The following is an 18,907-nucleotide window of genomic DNA, read 5'->3' as shown; positions in this document are numbered from 1 at the left end:
CTACAACTCTGCCTTCAGACTTGGTAAGAATAGCTGTTTTCCTGAGGTAGGATCTTATTGTGTAGGTGCTTTGTTTTGCTCTAAAACTCTGGTAACATGTACTAAATTCAACAGACAGATAGGGATATGTATGTAGGGAGTGTATGAAGCCATTGCTCCTCCTACCACAGGATAGGACTTGGAAAATCCCAGGGCTAATCCAGAATGGTACGATGTCCCTTGAGTTCTCTTGGTTTGAACCAAATATGAAATAAACATGAGTAGACTAAAGTGCAAATCTGTGAACGCTATTTCCCTTAATTCTTACAGACAAGTATAGAATATTTCCATTTTAAGGTAATCATAAGGAATGTTTACTTATCTGTCACAAAAGGTCAGCTTCATTTGGTTCACACAGCTGAACTCTGAAGTGATCAGGGGAAAAAGTTGAACAGTTCTTTCATAGGGATTAACAGAAATTGTTCCATGAGTTAGGTGTCTCCTCACCTGGAGTGGTGCTTTGATGGAAGACTAATAGCACTGCGTTTTCTTCTGCCAAAAATCTTCCCTCAAATTTATGGAGCTGGGCCTTCGTTTTGCTCAGTGCCACTTACTGCTTCAGGTTTTTAGGATTTTTTTTATTAATCTGAGGGGCAGAATTTCCATCTAGTCACAACACAGCAATCTCTTCTTAATAAAAAGATTTATGTGACTATGCTAAACAACCACAGTAACATGTTATTGCAGCCTCCTACCTTGACTGATATCCTGTTTCTCCCTCTTCCCTATCAATTGCAAGGAAGAACACTTAAAGAATGTAAGCAGAAATGGCTAAAAGTATGAACAGGTTTGAAGTGAGATTCTTAATTGCAGTAATTTATGCAAATTTTATCTGGTTATTTGAAGACTGGCTAAGCATAAAACAAAATAAGAAAAAGGCATAGCAATTAGTCCCATGGAAGAGTGGTGGGTGTGTGGGTACTGCCAGCTAATGCAGGCTTAATGGATTTTCTGAGAAGACTTGATGGGGAGAAAATGCATATTTTGAGAGGAGATGTCTGAAAACAAGTGTTAGATGTCTTCGTGGTGTATATAGTCTTGATTTTCATAGATGCTTGCAAGTGTGCTAAATACGTTTGAAAACAGACTGCCTGGGATCAGTTCAGCAATAAAACTGGTTAGGGAGGTTCTCTGTTCTTGCCTGTCTGTGTGGTCGTCTGGTTTTCCCAGAGGCTTTGTAGATTAGGGCCTTGCCACTATTCTGGAATAGCCTGCCAGGCTTTGCTGTTCCTGGCAGAGATGTTTTTACAGAGGAAGTGTTTCCAAAGTTAGAGCTATTGCTAAATAAGTCCCTGACAGGTTCTTCTTTGAAATTAGGTGGAACTTTTGATTTCTATTATTATTATTGTTGCTATTTCTGACCAGTGGTTTGTAAAGATAAGCTAACAGCATAAGGAAAAGTAAAGCATTCTAGTATACAAATTTCTTTAACAAGTAGAACAAGTCCTGAAGCATATAATCCCTAGAGGTTTAGGAACAATTAGATATGTGTTCACTTTTGACTTTCCTGTTGGATATGTCTGTGGAAGCACTTAGTTTGTACAAGTATAAAATGCATGTAAAACTTCATTTGCTTGTGGGGTTAGTATTGTTAATTTCCCTGATCCCACATTTGGAGGTCTCAAAACGGAAAGATGGTTTCTAGTTTTAATGTGCCATATGACTATCACGATTCTTCACCATGTTTTTACTCAGAATTTAAATTTCAGCTCCTAATTCAGAAATAACAGAGTTTTTTGGGGTTTTTTTTGTTTTTTTTTTTTTTGTCAGTGCATGCAGTGTAAATGTAAGTAATCACTATTTAAAGTAGCTTGAACAGATGTCTCTGTTTGGAATCTTTTGGGCCTTTTTTTGGTATTTGTTTGTTTGTTGGGTTTATGTTATTTGTTTGGGGTTTTTTTACTGCAGAAGCCTATCCCTGAGCAAATAAAGTTGATTGGAGGTATAGTTGTGTAATGTGACTACATTGTTAAAGGATTTCATTGCATGATAAATTTCCAGGGTAACCTGATGGTTTACTTTGCTATAACAGCAGGCTTTTTCTGAGACCTGTATATAGTTTTCATGGTTAAAGAACTGCAACTCAGGACAGGTGGGAATGTAAAACTTATTTGATAGAATCTTTTTGCTTGGACAATGGTAATCCTTGATGTGTTTGTGTAGTGAGAACTTTTATCTTGAAAACTGGCTTTGAAATCTGTATTAGTAGTGGAGCTGCAAATTCCATTAAACTGGATTGCTGGATTTAGTAGTTTTTAGTGTTTTTTAGTAAATGTGATGTCTTAAACAACATTTTAAGTGTTTGGAAAGAAAAACTGTTAAATAACAAAAATCTTTAGCTGAGAATCCCCATACAGAAAACAAGTACTTCAAACATAAATTGAAGCTAGCAGAGGCAAAAATTCCCTTGTTTTTTCTCATCTCCCTAATAATGCAATTTTAGAAGCTCATTGGTTGGTTTCTTGCTCCTACCTATCTCTCAAAAATGTATTTCCTTTCACATACGTGCTCCTTTCCCTGTACCTGTTGCACATCTTAGGAAATTGTCTTTACTATAAATTGGCCATAACTGAGCAACACAATCTGAAATCAAGAACAAAGCAGTTAATAATACTATAACAGGTCTGTGTGCTGCCTTTCCTAGGGTATGTGCAAATAAGAGGTTGATAGTGAGCAGAAGTATAAGCTTTTGGCTTTTCTGAAGAGAGGGACCTTTCACAAGTTAGGTGCTTGGTTTGAATGCCAGGTGTCCTTTATAGTGGTACATATTTCTGTCTGAGAACGGGATTAAAAATAGCAGGTGCACTGTTGTAACGGAACCTATGTGCCAGTGTTTAATGAGCAAAAAAACAATAAGTAATCACCCAATGAGCTGAAATTTGTGTTGGTCTTCAAATGTGTAAAACTCTGCCGCACAACAAATAGCAGTCTGGCTTAGTGTGCCAGTTTTAACTTTGATTTCAAACTAAGAGATACTCAGTTCAGTTATATATTGTTGTCTTGAGTGCAATGCACTTAGAAGGAACTTTAATGACTATTGAACAGAGAAATGCCTAATGCTTTATTTAAAAGTCACTACATTTTTATTTTCCCTCTTTATTTTTTTAGAGTGAGTTCAAAAAGGAGTACATTAACTGTAAAAAAAAAAAAAATGAGGTGCCAGACAGCTGCTGTGTTCAAGTGATAAAACATTGAGCACTATAAGCAAATTTTAAAAAATGTATTAATTTTTAGGAGGATCAGCGAATATTATGTCTTTTTTCCTATCACTTTCTTATCCTACTGAATGACTTCACATCTCTGTGCACATTTTAGTTTATAAGCTTATAATCTCCTCACCTGAATAATTGCAGTTCCTGTAGGTTTTAATTTAGCAAATTGTTTTCACTCTTTTTCCCTTTTTATGCTAAGTTGATGTTTCTTCTCCAACTTTTCAGGCACAGGTACCTTTGGACGTGTTCATCTGGTGAAGGAAAAAATGGCCAAGCGTTACTTTGCACTGAAAGTAATGAGCATTCCTGATGTCATTCGACTGAAGCAAGAGCAACACGTGCACAATGAAAAGTCTGTCTTGAAAGAAGTCAACCACCCTTTTTTGATCAGATTGTAAGTTGTTTTAGTTTTTAAATTCATTTCACTCACACAGAAAGTGCAGTTAAAGTACTCCAGAGTCTCATTGCAAGTTTTTATGTACATAACCAACACTGAGCATTTAATTTCTCCTATGTAATTTACATTAAAATAGACTTTGGAATGAAGTACATATTTTAGAAGAATCAAGAATTTTAAATAAAGAGGCATTATTTAAACATTCAAACAATAATTTATTATAAGGTGCTTTCTCTCTTATCTTCACACTGCAGAAGAGACATTTTCTGAAGTGACAGGAAAATGCTTATGAAGAATTGTTAGCATTGGCTCATCAAAATGACTTCTAGAATGATTCTTGATGTTAGAATTGTGATGAAAGATATTCCTAGACTTAAGTTTTTAAGAACTTAAGGGAACTTTTGCAAACTTTATTTTTAAAGAGTTTAAATAACTGCAGCACTTTTTGGACTTGGTATTCCTGTATTTGAGGTTGTTAAGTGATGGAACCTATTTAGAAGCATTATTTAAGCAGTTCATAAAGAATATTTCTTTTTTCATTGAATTGAGGTAACTCCAATGGTCCCATTGTTAAAGAGAAAAGGTAGCATACTTTTCTGTTCACAGCACCACAGTGCTTCTTGTGTATCTGATTCTGTATCTATTAATGGCATAACTAAACCTCTGGTAATTGCAGGTTAATTTCCATTTATGTTTTCTCATGCATGGATACATGGCTGGCTATTACCTAAGATTTGTTTCCATTTACCTGCTTTAATCAGTTTTACATGGAATTAGACAAAATTAGCATTAGTTAATCTAACTGCAGGGAGTGCAGCTTCCTGCCAGGGTTAGGCAAGTATCAGAGGGAAAAGAAGAAGAGAACAGTGTGGTAGTCATTCAGAAGATGGAATGAGCCCTGCAGGGAGGAGGCTTTTTCCCTGGTGTGGTGTTGGCTTTTTTCCAGCATCATGATGCTATTAGTTTCCAGCTAGCGTTCAGAAATCCTGTGTGTGGCATATCAGTATCAGTAAGACAAGTTCTAGAATATGTAGACATTGAGATTCATGGAAGAAAGCAAGATGGAGAAGCTAAGTACATCTGGTTAAACTGATTGAAGTATGGATGGAATGGGGGGAACAGAATTTTGTGTATGTATCTATGTACATCTGGAAATTCTTGAAAAGAAAACCCTACCAAAAACAAAAAGCAAACTCCCAGACAAACCCCATCTCAGTAGGTCTGTGTGTCAGGAACAGTGGGAAATTTGGGTGAGGTGTCAGAGACTGGGAGGATTCATGTTCATACAGAAGTGATCAAAAATCCAAACCAGGGGAGTTTTCCTGGATTTCATTCACACCTTATTTACAAAATATCAGATTTTTCAGGTTGCCAAAGGACACAATTCAAATACTTCTCTTTGTTTGCAAAGCAAACAGTTTTCATGTCTTCTAGAGCTCTGCTTTTTCTGTTGAAATGTCCAATGGTATGCTGCATCAGCTATGCTCATGTAATTGTCCATGTGATGCCTTTTTCCCTTGTCAGAGGAGACTCCAAGCAACATTGCTGAAGTGAGGTAGTTAAAATTTAGGTCACAAAGATATTTATGTGCTTTAGGTTAAACAAGCCTTTGTGGATGATTATCACTAGATTGTATGACAAATAAATAACATTTTCTGCAGTTTTTTGTGTGACTAAAAGGTTTTTTCAGCCACCTTCTGCCCAATATATGTTTGTTTTTTTATCTGTTAATTGTTTTACTGTAAGTGTTTAACAAAAACGGGAAAAAATTATATAGTTCAGCTTCAATGCCTTTAAAGTGTGTTATCTACATGGTCTGGTTTTTATGTTTTCAGTTAGCTTCACCATCTTTAACACAGATAGCATTCTCCTTTGGTGTCAGTGCAGCACAGTATTTCAGGATTTTATGATGGAAAATTATAAAGTAATGCTGCACATAATTGTTTTCTGGTGTTTGGAAATTCCATATGTCTTCTTATGTGTGAAGAATGGGATATTTTTTTTCCTTTTCCTGTTACGTTTTAGAAATAAATACCTGTTCTAAATATAGGGAGTTTTGCTGTAGACAGTGGAGTTATTAATCTATGTACTTTTTTTAAACTATTTTTTTCTAAGCACTTATAAGGTGCTTTTGCAGCAACTAATCACTGGGGGTTCCTAGGTGATCTTTACTGACAATTGAGTAATGTGTCATACTCACTGTGGTGCAGCTCTTCATAGTGAGATGTAATGTTGAAATGTTTTTGAAGAGAGGACGAATTAATATAAATCAACTATATCCTGTAGTTGTATGAGCTATGCAGATTGTCTGTAGGAGTTCACAATGCCATCTCAAGTTTATGTAGCAAGCTGAATTGTAGAGTTAATGGCACCACACGTGTTATTCTCATCACAGCTTCTATGATTTTTTTTTCTCTTCTTTTTGTATTACATACCATTTAAAGCAGTCTGAATTGCAAGTACAGAAATTCTTCATTTTGCTCTTTTTCATGTATACTAATTAATGTATCCATTTTTCTGTAGATAGGCAAACCTTTAAGAGTAATTTTTTTAAGAAATTTATTCTGGTAACAATGCTGTGCTTAATGGTGTAGAAGTTCCAGTTTTTTCCCCTCTGTATTGTCAGATTTTGCTCTTCATCTGCCATATGTATGTGGTTTGCTTTGTTTCACCCATTTCTGCTCTTCTTTCATTGTTGATTGAAGGTATAGCCTTGCCTAATTATGTAAAATACATTTTCAGAGTGTTTTTCAGTCTGTAAAGATACTGTGAACATCATCCATAGCCAATTAATGATGTCGATCAATGACTGTGATAGGGAAGAACTTCCATAAAAGCAGAAGACAAGCCTGAGCTTTGCTTTCTCCATCACTGAGGCAATCAAAAAGCTGTAGCTGGTGTCTGTTAGTCTGTCTGGTTTCCTTGGTTTCCTCAGTGCTACTGTCAAAAATAAAATCTTCTGGAGTAAAAGTCATTCATATGGAGCCCAGTTTCTGCTTATCTTTGCTGAGGCTCTATGCTCTGATTAACCATGAGGTATTTGTGATACTGCAGAAGCACTGACTGGAAGCTGAGGTAGCTTCTGTTCTTGTATCACTGTATCAATAAGGTAGGTAAGGATACAGTGTTCTCTATCTTTTATTATGGAATTAGGGATAGTTCTTTGTTTTAAATGGCAGTGTTCTTCAAGATGTTACCACCTATTTGTTTTCTTCTTAACTGTTGAGCTACATTTAGGGGTGTGGTGACTTGTTTAATGTAGATAGAATGAAATACAAGATAATTTAGGGGAATGTGGAAGAGAAGGTTCCTATATTCTGTAATGAAGCATTTTAAAGCCACATATAACTATTTTCTTTCCTCTTTACCTGTTCTTTGTTTCTCTGGCTACCACAGAAATAGCTCTTAAATTCAAGGTGGTAGTCTGAGGAATAGAAGGTACCTGTCCTTGGATTAATTCTGAGATACAGAAATGAATCTTGTTCTGCTGTCATTTTTGCTTTTGTGAAAGATGCCATAGAAGATCAAGTGTTGTCATCCGATGCTTTAGTTGGGATTGTGTGTCTCCAGGGAGGAAGGCATAGGACAGGAGGATAACTCTTAGGTGTCTGGTTTTGAACCTATTGTCATGAAAGTCTTTACAAAAGCAGATCCTGCTCACCCCCATCACTTTGGTAATGTTTGATAATATAAAATGCAAGGTGGGTAAAAAATGTCTTTATATCGGGTCATTTAGTTGGTCTTTAGAAGAGACCTGTTTTGCATGATGAAACAGAATCTATCAATTAGTTTTTTTTCTTGTCCTGTGCTGTACTTACCCTCAACTATCTGGTTTTGTATTATCGGTTAAGGCAGTTACTCGAATGCCTTACATAATCCTGCTGGATTCTTGGGGGTTTTAATGTTTGAAGACAAGGAATCAGAAATTAATTGTGCACATGGTTGAGGTGGCAGAGGCCATTTTACAGACATTTACTTGTAAAGCAAATCAAAGACATAATTTCTTTATTTAGTAAAACAATACTTTTGTTACAGATTTTGGACCAACCACGATGAACGTTTTTTATATATGCTAATGGAATATGTACCAGGAGGGGAACTTTTTAGTTATCTGCGCAACATGGGGCGTTTCAACAACAGCACAGGACTGTTTTACTCCACGGAAATTATTTGTGCAATAGAATACCTGCACTCCAAAGAAATAGTTTACAGAGACTTAAAACCTGAAAATATATTACTAGACAAAGAAGGACACATCAAGCTTACTGACTTTGGATTTGCAAAAAAACTGGTGGACAGGTAAGTCAGGTTTTGTTCTGGTAATTACATATTGCATGCTAAACTGTTAGAAAAAATGTTTGATTTCCAGTGCTCAGCATTTGATCTAACACTCCATGTGGTTCACACATATCAAATCCCTTAATGTGAAGGAAATTATAATCTTTAAATGGCTGTATGGAAAGCAGTATTACCCCTTAGGTATAACTAGGAGCAATATCACACGTAAGCAATGACAGAAAAATATTTTTATATGACTGGTTTTGTATACTTAAGTTTTCAGCAGTCATGTTGTAGAAAGCAAGTTCAGGAAAATAATATGAACAAATACTAAGATACATAGATTAATCCTCCATTCATAATGAATATGTTTTATAACTCATGTTTCCTTCTAGTTTCCTTTTAGAGATTTCTGAACAGTGATTTTAAAACTGGATACAGAGTTTTCACTAGGCTGTGGCGAAAATGAAACTTCGAAAATCTATCAGAAACCATAAGGCCAGCTTCAGCAGAACTGATTTATTTAAATCTAGCTTCTATATTACTGCTAGCTTTAGTTACATATGTAAGTTTTGATAATGCAGAGGCTCCCCCCTCCAGTGATTTCTCTGTTTGGACTACTCTTCCATGACCATAATACATGTTTTTAAGAGTAAGCAAGAGCATTGGGATTCAAGAAGAGGGAGGTAAAAACCAGCCTGTTGTATCAGAAGAGTGGTGTGGCAAGGCTTGATGTTATGCATTTGAGTAATCTCTTGAGGGAGACTGTATTTGATTGTTCTGATTGAGGCAGCACAGTGCTGAGTTAGGTGTTACATAGGTGCTCATCCTCTTCAATCATCATCTTGTTTGATGCTGCTTTAGCAACAAATGGGTCTGTGTGTGAGGAGAGTTCTACAAAGTCAATTTGAAAGGAGAGTGTGTGGGTGAGGGTCCATAGTGACACAGAGTCCCCAGACAGGTGCAAAGGAGAGCTGCTTTATTGCAAAAACCAGGCCTTTTTGAGCAGTTAAGCCCTTTATCAGCTACATACTTTTAAATCATAGCAAACATAATTCAACCACCATACACCACGATGTGAACATGCCATGGTTACATAACTTGTTTTTCTACCCCTAATTCAGCTGAGTCTCTTTCCCACAATCCTTTTCTAGTTAACCAAAGTAACAGGCCTGAACCATGATTTTACAAGGCCTTCCTTTTGTAAGGTTTTACTTATTGGTAACATGAGTGGATCTGAGGAAGCTGCTTAATGCATCCCTTATGAAGTAAAAGTCAAATGAGACCAATGAAATCACAAAATAGAATCAAAAGTTCTAGACACCTATAAGGTCTGAAAATCTGTTTTAAAACCATAGAATTTTATTATGAGTATATGAATTCAGGTTTCACTGGGCAAGCAAAAAGGCCTGTAACTGCTGGGCTGTCATTTTAATACTTTGTTTTTAAAGCAAAAAAACCTTTTTGCAAGAAGAGCTAGCATACTTCCATGTAAGAAAGTAGTACAATGTCTTTGTAAGACATTTTCATACAAGTACTTATGACTTGCAAGTACTTGACTTACTACTTGTATGTAAATACTGCCACTTAGTGGTAGTTCTTGTTTTGTGTTTCTGTGGGTTTAAAGCACAAGAGAAGTAACCCTTCATTAAATAAGGTGATAGTTCATATCAGAGTATATTTTTCAACCTGGTAGATGAATCTCTAAGAGTAAATTTGTTCAAATATATTTTAGGATATCGAACTTAGTTACCACTACTGGTTTTAATTGGGTTTGTATTTTCCATATTGCCTGGGGGGCAGTGGAGTTGATCAGTTTGTGTTGAATCATACAGGATTATAGTAGTTTTATATTCACAGTTGATTTTCCTTCAAATGTACAACAGGTAACATAAATGCAGAACATAAAATTGAAATGAGCAAAAACATTATCAATTAGAGCACAGGTGGCAAAGATTGCACAGGTTGCACCTATGCAAATCTGGTTTAGTCTTTTGTGTTACTGGTTTGGTTTTTTTTTTGTTTTGAAACTACATACTGTTCTCCCCACTAGCTGAAGTCATCTTCACAATTTTGGTTTTTGTCTCTGTAAAAATACACAGTTATCAGCCCTTTATTCACTAGTGCACTCCAGTAGGTGCTTTTGTTTATGGCATAGCCTATTTGATCAAAATTTATAGGAAATATTATCATTTTTATGCATGGCAAATGTCTGTACACATGCATCTTATGTGTATGGGTGTCAGTGAGTGTATAGTTGTGAATATATGCACAGCACACATGAATGGCATAAAGAAGACATGAAGTATTTATGCTCTTCAAACATTGTGAGGTAACCTGCTCTCAGGATTAGCAGAGACATCCCTATAAAGAAGACATAACACATAAATGAAAACATGGTCTGCAGAAGACTTTGGATAATCCCACATTCCAGATACATAATACTTCACTGAATGATTCTGTAGCTGACTAAATGAAGTTTTTCTGTAGACATTTTCCTTTCTTCCCACTGCCGTGTGTGAGGGGATGAAATATTCACCATGTCCCTCTACAGTTAAGCTGCTCTTCAGAAAGAGTGTCTGGCTCAAAGCTTATGTTCCCATGTGGAAAGCAGCCTGCACCTGTACCTTCTTGTTAGTACAATTTCTGAAGGGCTGGACTCTTAAATTTTCTTTTTAGAGACAGAGGAAAGAGAGAAGGTTTTCTTTGCTCCTTCTGTTCCTTGTTGGTATGTCCTTCTGTTTATCCTTGTTCCTCCCTTTTCACTCATAGTGTACGTTTAAAAATTCTAAATTTTTCTCCAAAACAGTGTGTCTTTGCCTCAGCTGCTGTTTATTTCTTCTCTTTTCCACCTTGATGTTGCTTAACTGAAGACTTAATAACCTTTTCAGTTTCTTGTAAGTACATTCATATAAAATAGATGTGCCACTACTTCTAAAAAAGGGCAATGTCAAGAAGAAAGTTGGGGAGGGGGTTTTTATAAATTACTGTTACCTGAAGGCTGTAAAAAGGGCTTCCTTTGAACTTTACAACTGTTGCATTGGCAGACCTTTCTCTTTCTGAAATGCTTATACCACTTCTTGGGTATAGTATTTTTATTGAAATTTTTTTTCTGTACTAATTTCCTTTTTTGTGTGGTTTTCGGTTGGTTGGGTTTTTTTGGGTGTTTGGGGTTTTTGGGATTTTTTGGGGAGTTGGCGTTTATCTCCCATGTTCTTTCAGAGAAACAAAACTAATCTGCATGGAATTTTATGGGGTTTTTTATGGACAGATTTCACTCAGAAAGCTGTAAATGTTATATGTAAAATTAAGACTTGAGTGATCTTTTTTTTCTTCCCCAGAATGTTATTCACTGCTAATTTTAGTTTATTCAGTTTGCATTCCTAAAAAAAAAAATTACCTGTGAGTCTTTCTAGAAACTTGAGAAGTGATTAATCTTAAACATATTTGGAATAGTTCTGCATTGTTGCATAGGCTTGGATGTACCTCAGGACTGTTCTGCACAGTGGAATGAAGAGAGACTGTGTAAGACACAGTAAGTCTGGTTTGTAAAGTGTTCCTTTTGTCACTGTAGAAGTAAGCAAGGATGTCTTGCAGAACAAATTTTTGTTGGCTACATGCAAAACAATCTTTGTTAAATATAATTATGGAGAAACTGCCAGAATACCTAAACAAATCTGGCTCATATGCAGAAAGCTTGTCAAGTACACAGAGATGGATGCTGAATGGTGTAGAATGCGGAAACACATTAACCATCGAGACTGAACTTCTTCACACAGTACTCTTCAATAGTTTCATGAAATTATTTTGTAGCTTACCTTTTTAACCAGAGTAGATGCTCTATTTCATGTCTGAAAATTACATATTCAAGCTTATCAATTAGCACTTTCTTGTATTTCAGCTTTTATCTTGAAATTCAGAAGAGTGAATATTTTGTAGCAGTTTGAGGGGAACAGTCTATTCTTACCTTTTTTCATTGTAATTTATTTTCAAATAAGTTATCTGGAATTTCAGATAAATATGGAGTAGCCATAAAATAGTAATGATAAAAAATAATTTTAAATATTATCTTTTTGTAGCATCTACTTGGTGTGTTTTCCAAAATACTAAGTAGTCTGTTTCATGCCCCACAAAAGAGGAAACACAAGCTGTGATCTTACAGCACAAATGCATATCATAAAAAAGAACAGGAGTTCCAAGTTTTTGTGTAGTTAGTAAACATACATTTCTTGATTGAAATTAAGGAATTAGTTAATGTGGTGATAATAAGTTTTATTTCCTAGTGCAGCTAGGAAACTTCAAAATGCATTGGCAAGTTACATTCAGTTTTCCTCTTGCTTGAATAAAAACACAGTAAAACTGTCAGCTGCTTCATTTGCATAGCTGCCTAAATCAGTGTGATTAAGTCACATGACAAATACAGCTTTTTAAATCTGGGAGAGGGAAAAGTACTTTGTTTTAAAAGATGACAGAGCTTTGCTGTTAGTCTTATTTCCATAGTCCTGATCTAGGTAGCTGCTAGATGGCAGTAGTGTAAAGCAGCACTGTATGTAAAAATTCAGTATGCTTGATTTGGAAAAGAGTTTATATTTTTTAGGTAAATTCATGATAAAAATAAAAATGTATTCTTTACACTTACAAATGTAGTTTCAGGAACCTTGAAGTACATTGGATACAAGGCGTGCCTAATGCTTCTGACAGTTTAGCTGGATAATTTGGCTTTTGCCATAGTAAACTGAAGCTTTAAGAAATTCAAGTTGTAATTCTTCATCTAAAGCTTTAACTAACTATACAGCTTCCCTTCCTTTATTTTATTTTTATGAATCAAATGTTCAAGGCTCAAAAAAAACCAACCAACCAAAAAAAAAAAAAAAAACCAAACCAAAAAACCCAAAAGCTCCCTTTAAAATATTGCAAGGAGTCATAGAATATGCTGGGTTGGAAGGGACCTATCAGAATCTTCAAATCCAACTTCTGGCCTTGCCCGGCCCAGGACAACCCCAGGAGTCACACCATGTGCCTGAGAGCGTTTTCCAATCGCTTTTTGGACTTTCTTAGGCTTGGTGCTGTGATCACTTCCTTGGAGAGCCTGTTCCAGTGCTCAACCACCCTCTGGGTGAAGAACCTTTTCCTGATATCCAACCTAAACCTCCCTTGACTCGCCTTCATTATGTTTCTTTGAGTCCTCTCACTGGTCACAAGAGTGAAGAGATCAGTGCTCTGCTTCCCTTTGTGGATGTTGAAGACCACAATGAGGTCTCCCTTCTTTTCTAGTCTGAACAGACCAAGTGCCCTCAGCCCCTCCTCATAAGGCTTCTCCTCCAGACCCTTCACCATCTTCATTGCCCTCCTTAGGACACTCTAGTAGCTTAATGTCTTTTTTACATTGCAATGCCCAAAACTGCACACAAGGCTCAAGGTGAGGCCACATCAGCACAGAGTAGGGTGGAACAATCATCTTCCCTGCATTCTCAGAAAAAAAGAAGCTAAATTAGTATTACTTCTGAAGGTGATTGTTGTTCTTCTTGATGCATTTGTTCAGGAGTGGGTTACTAGTTTGATTGGAGAAAGTTCTTCCTCTCACAAACACTCAGGTTTTTTTGGTGCAAGTTAGATATCATGTGCAGTGACCATTTGTGGTTATATTCTTTGTCATATTTTTACTAGAGCTCCTTTTAAAATATGATACAGTTTTCTTTCTTATTCTGTGCTGGGTTTTCAATTTCTCTTGAATTGGTGAGCACATTTTCAGAATTTCATCTTCTGACTTGCTGCTGGGGCAGGGTAGTTTATTCAAAATGAGAGCACGTTTTTTTCTCAAGTGTATATTTAAACCTAAGTCAAGGGTGTGAAGCCAGGTAAATTCTACTTGGGCATTTTTACAAAGAAAAGTTCACATTTCTGGAAGAAATTTTTTCAGAATATTCTTTTCAAATGTAATTTGGTCTTTTTAAACATAACTGCTTAGCCTAGGTTTGTTTCTTGTCTTTATAGAACTTGAGCTTCAGTTAGTTAGCAGCATAACAGTTTTATTCTGACCTTACCATAGAAAGCTATGACTAAAAATTACTTTAAAATAGATCACAAAAAGTATTGCCTACTTATCTCATGCATGCTTAACTACACTGTTTAAATATTTTAAATAACGAAAAATGCAAAATGTTTCCCTTTTAATGAATATTGTGGAAGTGATGACAGGTTAGATTTCAATACTATTTGAAAAACTTTACTTAGATTGTAAAACAAATATTTATGTATGTGGTATTATTTACTGCTTTAAACTACTACTGCTTTAAAAATTCCCTTCTTCCCTTTTTTTTTTTTTCATACATGAAACTTTGTTTTGATGGAAAAGGCCATTAAGCTTATCTTCTGCTGGGCTGGTTAGAAGTAGTCCATGAAAAACAATGTTAATAATTCAAAACAATGTATAGTCTAATGGGTAGAGTATCACAGCACCTGCTGGGAAACTCAGGGCACATGTATTTTCTGAGAGAGGAAGTTTCTTAATTTGCATATATCTCTGTTCCAGGAGAATTGGAGAACCTCGTCAAAGCAGTCTGTTTAGATCTCGTAGAGGGCTTTCTTATTTCTCTGTTTCTTTGTACAGTAAATACATAGGTATATGTTGGGTAGTTCTTATGTGTGTGTTTGGTTTTTCCTATTACTGTTATTTCAGTTCCACATTGATCTGCTTTTGTTGTTTTTGTGGTTTTTTTTCCTTCTTTTACAACCAGAACGTGGACTCTCTGTGGCACTCCTGAGTACCTTGCACCAGAAGTTATACAAAGTAAAGGCCATGGAAGAGCTGTGGATTGGTGGGCCCTAGGAATTCTTATATTTGAGATGTTGTCAGGGTAAGTGTTAATTACTATATCACAGCAATATTATGTAATACAGAATTAGTTCTGTTTGCAATATTTGGGCTAAATTTCTTATTGATTTACTGGTTTAATTTATGCCTTTGAAGAAAGGAATTGGTAAGCTTTACAAAACAACATATATCACTTGTTGTGGGAATGTTTTAGGGCTTTGAGTTTGTTGATTTTGGTTTTTTTGGTTTGGGTTTGTGTTTTCTGTGTGGTTTGGGTTTTTTAGTTTGTTTTTTTTTTTTTTTTTTAACTTTAACAGCTTCTCTTTTCCTTGTGTGTTTTGGAAATTCAGGTTTTGCTGAAGTTGAGATTTTTATTCACGAGGTCCTTTACTTTTAAAGGGTAAAGAACAGGACTACTTCTGTAAATTATTTCCAGCATAGGGAAATCCTAGTTGCAGTGGGAGCTTTAGTCTATAAAAATGCACAGTGGCAAGTAAGAGGACTTTTGTTAATACAATTTGTATTACAACTGAGCACTGGTTTTCTTTAAACCAGAGGAAGAAGAACAGTGAAAAGCTCTAAAGGTCTGTTTGAAATCAGTTTGCTCAAATGCTGCTTTTGCTGTTTTGGATTTTTTCTGATAAAGCAGTATTTTCAGAAGATACAAATTCAAACTGAAGAAACGGTTTCTGGCATTAATATAATTAACTGTTCATTACTTGTTAGTATTAGTTAGATAAAAGTAGTTGTCTCAATTTGCTCTGATTTCAATTTTTTTTTTTTTTTAGTAAAATAAATAACTGATTTAGGTAGAATGTGAAGTTGTGCTTGTGTGCTACACAAGGGATCTGTATGGTTTTCCTTTTCCTTTTTTTTGTCTTGGCTGTGTTGGTGGAGGGTACTTGAAAAAAGGTTTGTGTGGTGGGTGCTATCGGACAAATGCAGATGAAAGCAAGGCTTTCATAGCTTCTGAAGAAACATAGTATATTTCGTCAGTTTGATTTCATAGTTCTACCTTCTTCATAGTTTCATACCTTTTGCCTGGTACCTGGCTCAGTGCACTCTACACCTTCTTGGTCCCCGGGTGCATCAGGTGTCCTCTGTGGCCTTTCCTTATAAATCTGCAGTCTTGTAGAATGATCAAAGCAGTGTCCTTGCTTTTGGATTTATTAATCCTTTTCTCTGTGCATTTCTGTAATTTCAAAGTGACTTTGTTTGGACGACCTTGTAAGTTTGCGTGAGCAAGTAGCTCCCCTGATGAATGGGTAGTCACTTACAGAGCTCTGAATCCATTGCGGGTAGTGCTGTGAAGTTCACTCAAAAGCAGCACAACTTTACCGAGCACAGTATTGCTACCCACTGCTTGCTTTCTTAGTGTCCCTAAAGCTTGCAAATGCATTGACTTTGAATCTCGTGGTAATTTGTAGACAGAAAAGCAATAAAGATAGTTGCTGGCTGACCCAAGCAGGCTTGGCTGACTGATCCAATATGAAGTTGTTATTTATGTAGGCTGATTTGTACAGAGACCAGACTTCACCTTTTTTCCATTTTTTCTGGTAAGGTGAGCAGCCCAAGTTGGTCCAAAGAGTCCTTCTCAGAGAGAAAAAAGAGATTCTCAGCAAGCTTGTTGCCACTAATCTTAGTCTTAGACAGCAGGAAGACTAGATAAAAGTGTCTGGGCTGTAATATGAGCGCTGGTGCTGCAGTCACCCAGCTGTGATTTACCTTCCTGCCATGGGTTTCAGTGGGACCACTCTCTGTTAGGTCTGTGTGGTCTCAGTGTTGAATGGATATTGGATCTTATTAATATGCATGCCTTACAGAGATGTTGGGAGGATTCTCTCCGCTAGACCACTAATGGAAATGTGGTTTGCAAAGTTAACATACTGACTACAGGTGGCAATCAAGCAAGATATTTGGAGTCATTGAGACCTCAAGACCGCAGGCTGCTGAAGTATGACTTCTGTATATTCTGCTGAAACATGACTGGTATATATTGTTCATTAAAAAAGGGAGCAGCTGCTGTTGTTTCTATGTAGGATCTTCTGTGTCATGACACTGTCTGGCTCAAAGGATGAGACCTGGATTTCAGAGTGGGGGGGATGGGAGGATGTTGGCTTAATATGAACACTTTGGCTTTTAGGGGCTTTTAACCAATAGAGATAGCTTACACTGTCCTGAAAGTCAAGTGAGGTTTTATATAGGCTGATTGACAGAGCAGCTGTCTGCTGTGTGTGATTTGCTAAGGTTTTTTTTACTGCAGTACTTGTATAGACATGCTCTTCATAGTGATTGAGTGCTGCTTTGGATAGGGACTGTATCCAACATTAAAAAATTAAACACAGCAGCATTCAGTCATTTTCCAAAGCTGGAATAGGGACTCCATACAAGCTTGTTTGTTTGGGATATTTGTGTTTTGAGGCTTGTTTTTTGGGGGGTTTTTTTGTTTGATTTGGGCCTGTTTAAGATGGGAGTATACTACTTTCTTAGGATTTTTTTTTTTAGGGGATTAAAGGAGGACAGGGATTATGGCTTGTAGGTGTTTCCTTTAGATGGGAAGGTTGTCACAATGAATGAATGCTTTTAGCATTTTATCAACTTTTTGCTGTTCTTGGCAATAGTGTTTTGAAGAACTTTTCCTCACCAGCTCAAGATCTGGCTAGATATTTACTATCAAGGCTTTTATTACAGCAGCAGTCCTAGTTAACTTTATCATTCGAAATTCAAAGAAGATATAAGAAATCTGAAAATATTTTGAAGGTGAACAAAACCTGACTTCAAGACCAAGTTGTTGTCTGCAAGTAAATTAATGTAAGACATTTGATAGTTATTTCCTGAAGTTAGTCTTTCTGAAACCCAAAAGCAATTGAAAAGAATTGTTAGGTGTGTGTGTAAGGAAATGGCCTCTCTAAAAACAAACAAACAAACCCACACCTTCCTGTTTCACAGTGTCTTATTTCCCTAACTTAATCTCCAGAGGCCCATCGAATTCTTCTTCTGCACAAACTAGGTTTAAGGCAAGGTCCTGTTTAGGTTTAACATAGCAAGATATAGAAAGGGGAAGGAACAGGGAGAAGCAAAGGTGAGAAGAAAATTTAACAGATGAATAATACCAAATTCATTGAGTTAATCTAAACAAGCTAAACAAACTGTATAGGCAAAAACATCTATTTATTTTGAGTAAATGAGTTCTGTTGCAATTTAATGCAAAGAAAAATACACTTGTTATTTAACATTAGATAATTTAGGTTGTAATGTACTGTTATCAGATATGCAGCTAACATGAATTTTGTGTATTAATATGGGATTTGTGGTTTTTATTTTTGCTTTGGTTGTTATATGTAATGTGCGGGTCTGGCATTTTAGGTAGGTTAATAGTTCCTGTCTGTAGTTTCATATTCTCAGACCTGTGTGTTTTCCCTTGAGGTTTTACAACTTCTGTTCTTCAGACTGTCTTGGAAACTTATGTCCATGCCATTGTTATGCTTCAGTTAGCAAAAGGAATGGTTTGCAGCTGTTCTCCCGTTTACAGAGATGATATTTTGTAGCTTCTTTTCAGTTGGTGAAAAGGCAGCTGTTTGTATTTGTGTTGTGGTGTGAAGAAAGTCTGAAACTCGAGGGGATTTTTGTTGATTTATTAGGTAGCTTCCAGCACAATACTTGTGTTGTTTTGTCTGAAATCTGTGCGGTGTTGAAGACTGACATTTACAAAAAGCCTTCAAATCAAGTTACTTGGTTTGTCCATGAGAAAACTCTGCAATCTTTTAAAGCTGTTGTCATTTTGCATAGAGTTCAAATGCACTTTAATTGCCATCAAATTACTATACAGCCAACAGTGATTTTTAATTTTTCACAAGAACTCTAGACGTAGTAATTTTGGATTGTCAGTGTGGGAAAGCAAATTAAAACAATGCAATGTAAATATGAAAAAAAATTATATGTACTTCTATTCTTCTTGATTTCACATCTCAGTAATGTACAGTAATCTGCTTACTGCAGCTGGTAGCTTTTTAATACATAGTTTAAAAATATCATTTTAATTACTTTATACATTTATGGATTCTAATAGGTAATAAGTAGAAAATTTGTCAACTTGCTGTGGAGAATGTGAATGATATTTATGTCGCTTGACGAAAAAAAAACCACTATATGATAGTCTTTCTTGTG

At 36.0% G+C, this 18,907-nt stretch overlaps 1 protein-coding gene across 2 annotated transcripts in view; it reads left to right on the top strand.

Moving 5' to 3' along the window:
• The window catches only part of PRKX (protein kinase cAMP-dependent X-linked catalytic subunit), a 56,164-nt gene that overhangs the window by 22,759 nt on the left and 14,498 nt on the right, over positions 1 to 18,907 (top strand). For both annotated transcript variants that reach the window (XM_059839711.1, XM_059839712.1), the window contains exons 2-4: positions 3,477 to 3,645; positions 7,684 to 7,947; positions 14,664 to 14,783. In XM_059839711.1, coding sequence (XP_059695694.1) covers positions 3,477 to 3,645; positions 7,684 to 7,947; positions 14,664 to 14,783 — 553 coding nt within the window. The remainder of the gene's footprint in view (positions 1 to 3,476; positions 3,646 to 7,683; positions 7,948 to 14,663; positions 14,784 to 18,907) is intronic.

Source organism: Haemorhous mexicanus, chromosome 2 (genome assembly GCF_027477595.1).
Source record: "Haemorhous mexicanus isolate bHaeMex1 chromosome 2, bHaeMex1.pri, whole genome shotgun sequence".
NCBI lineage: Eukaryota > Metazoa > Chordata > Aves > Passeriformes > Fringillidae > Haemorhous > Haemorhous mexicanus.
This window is presented reverse-complemented; position numbering and strand designations above follow the sequence as displayed.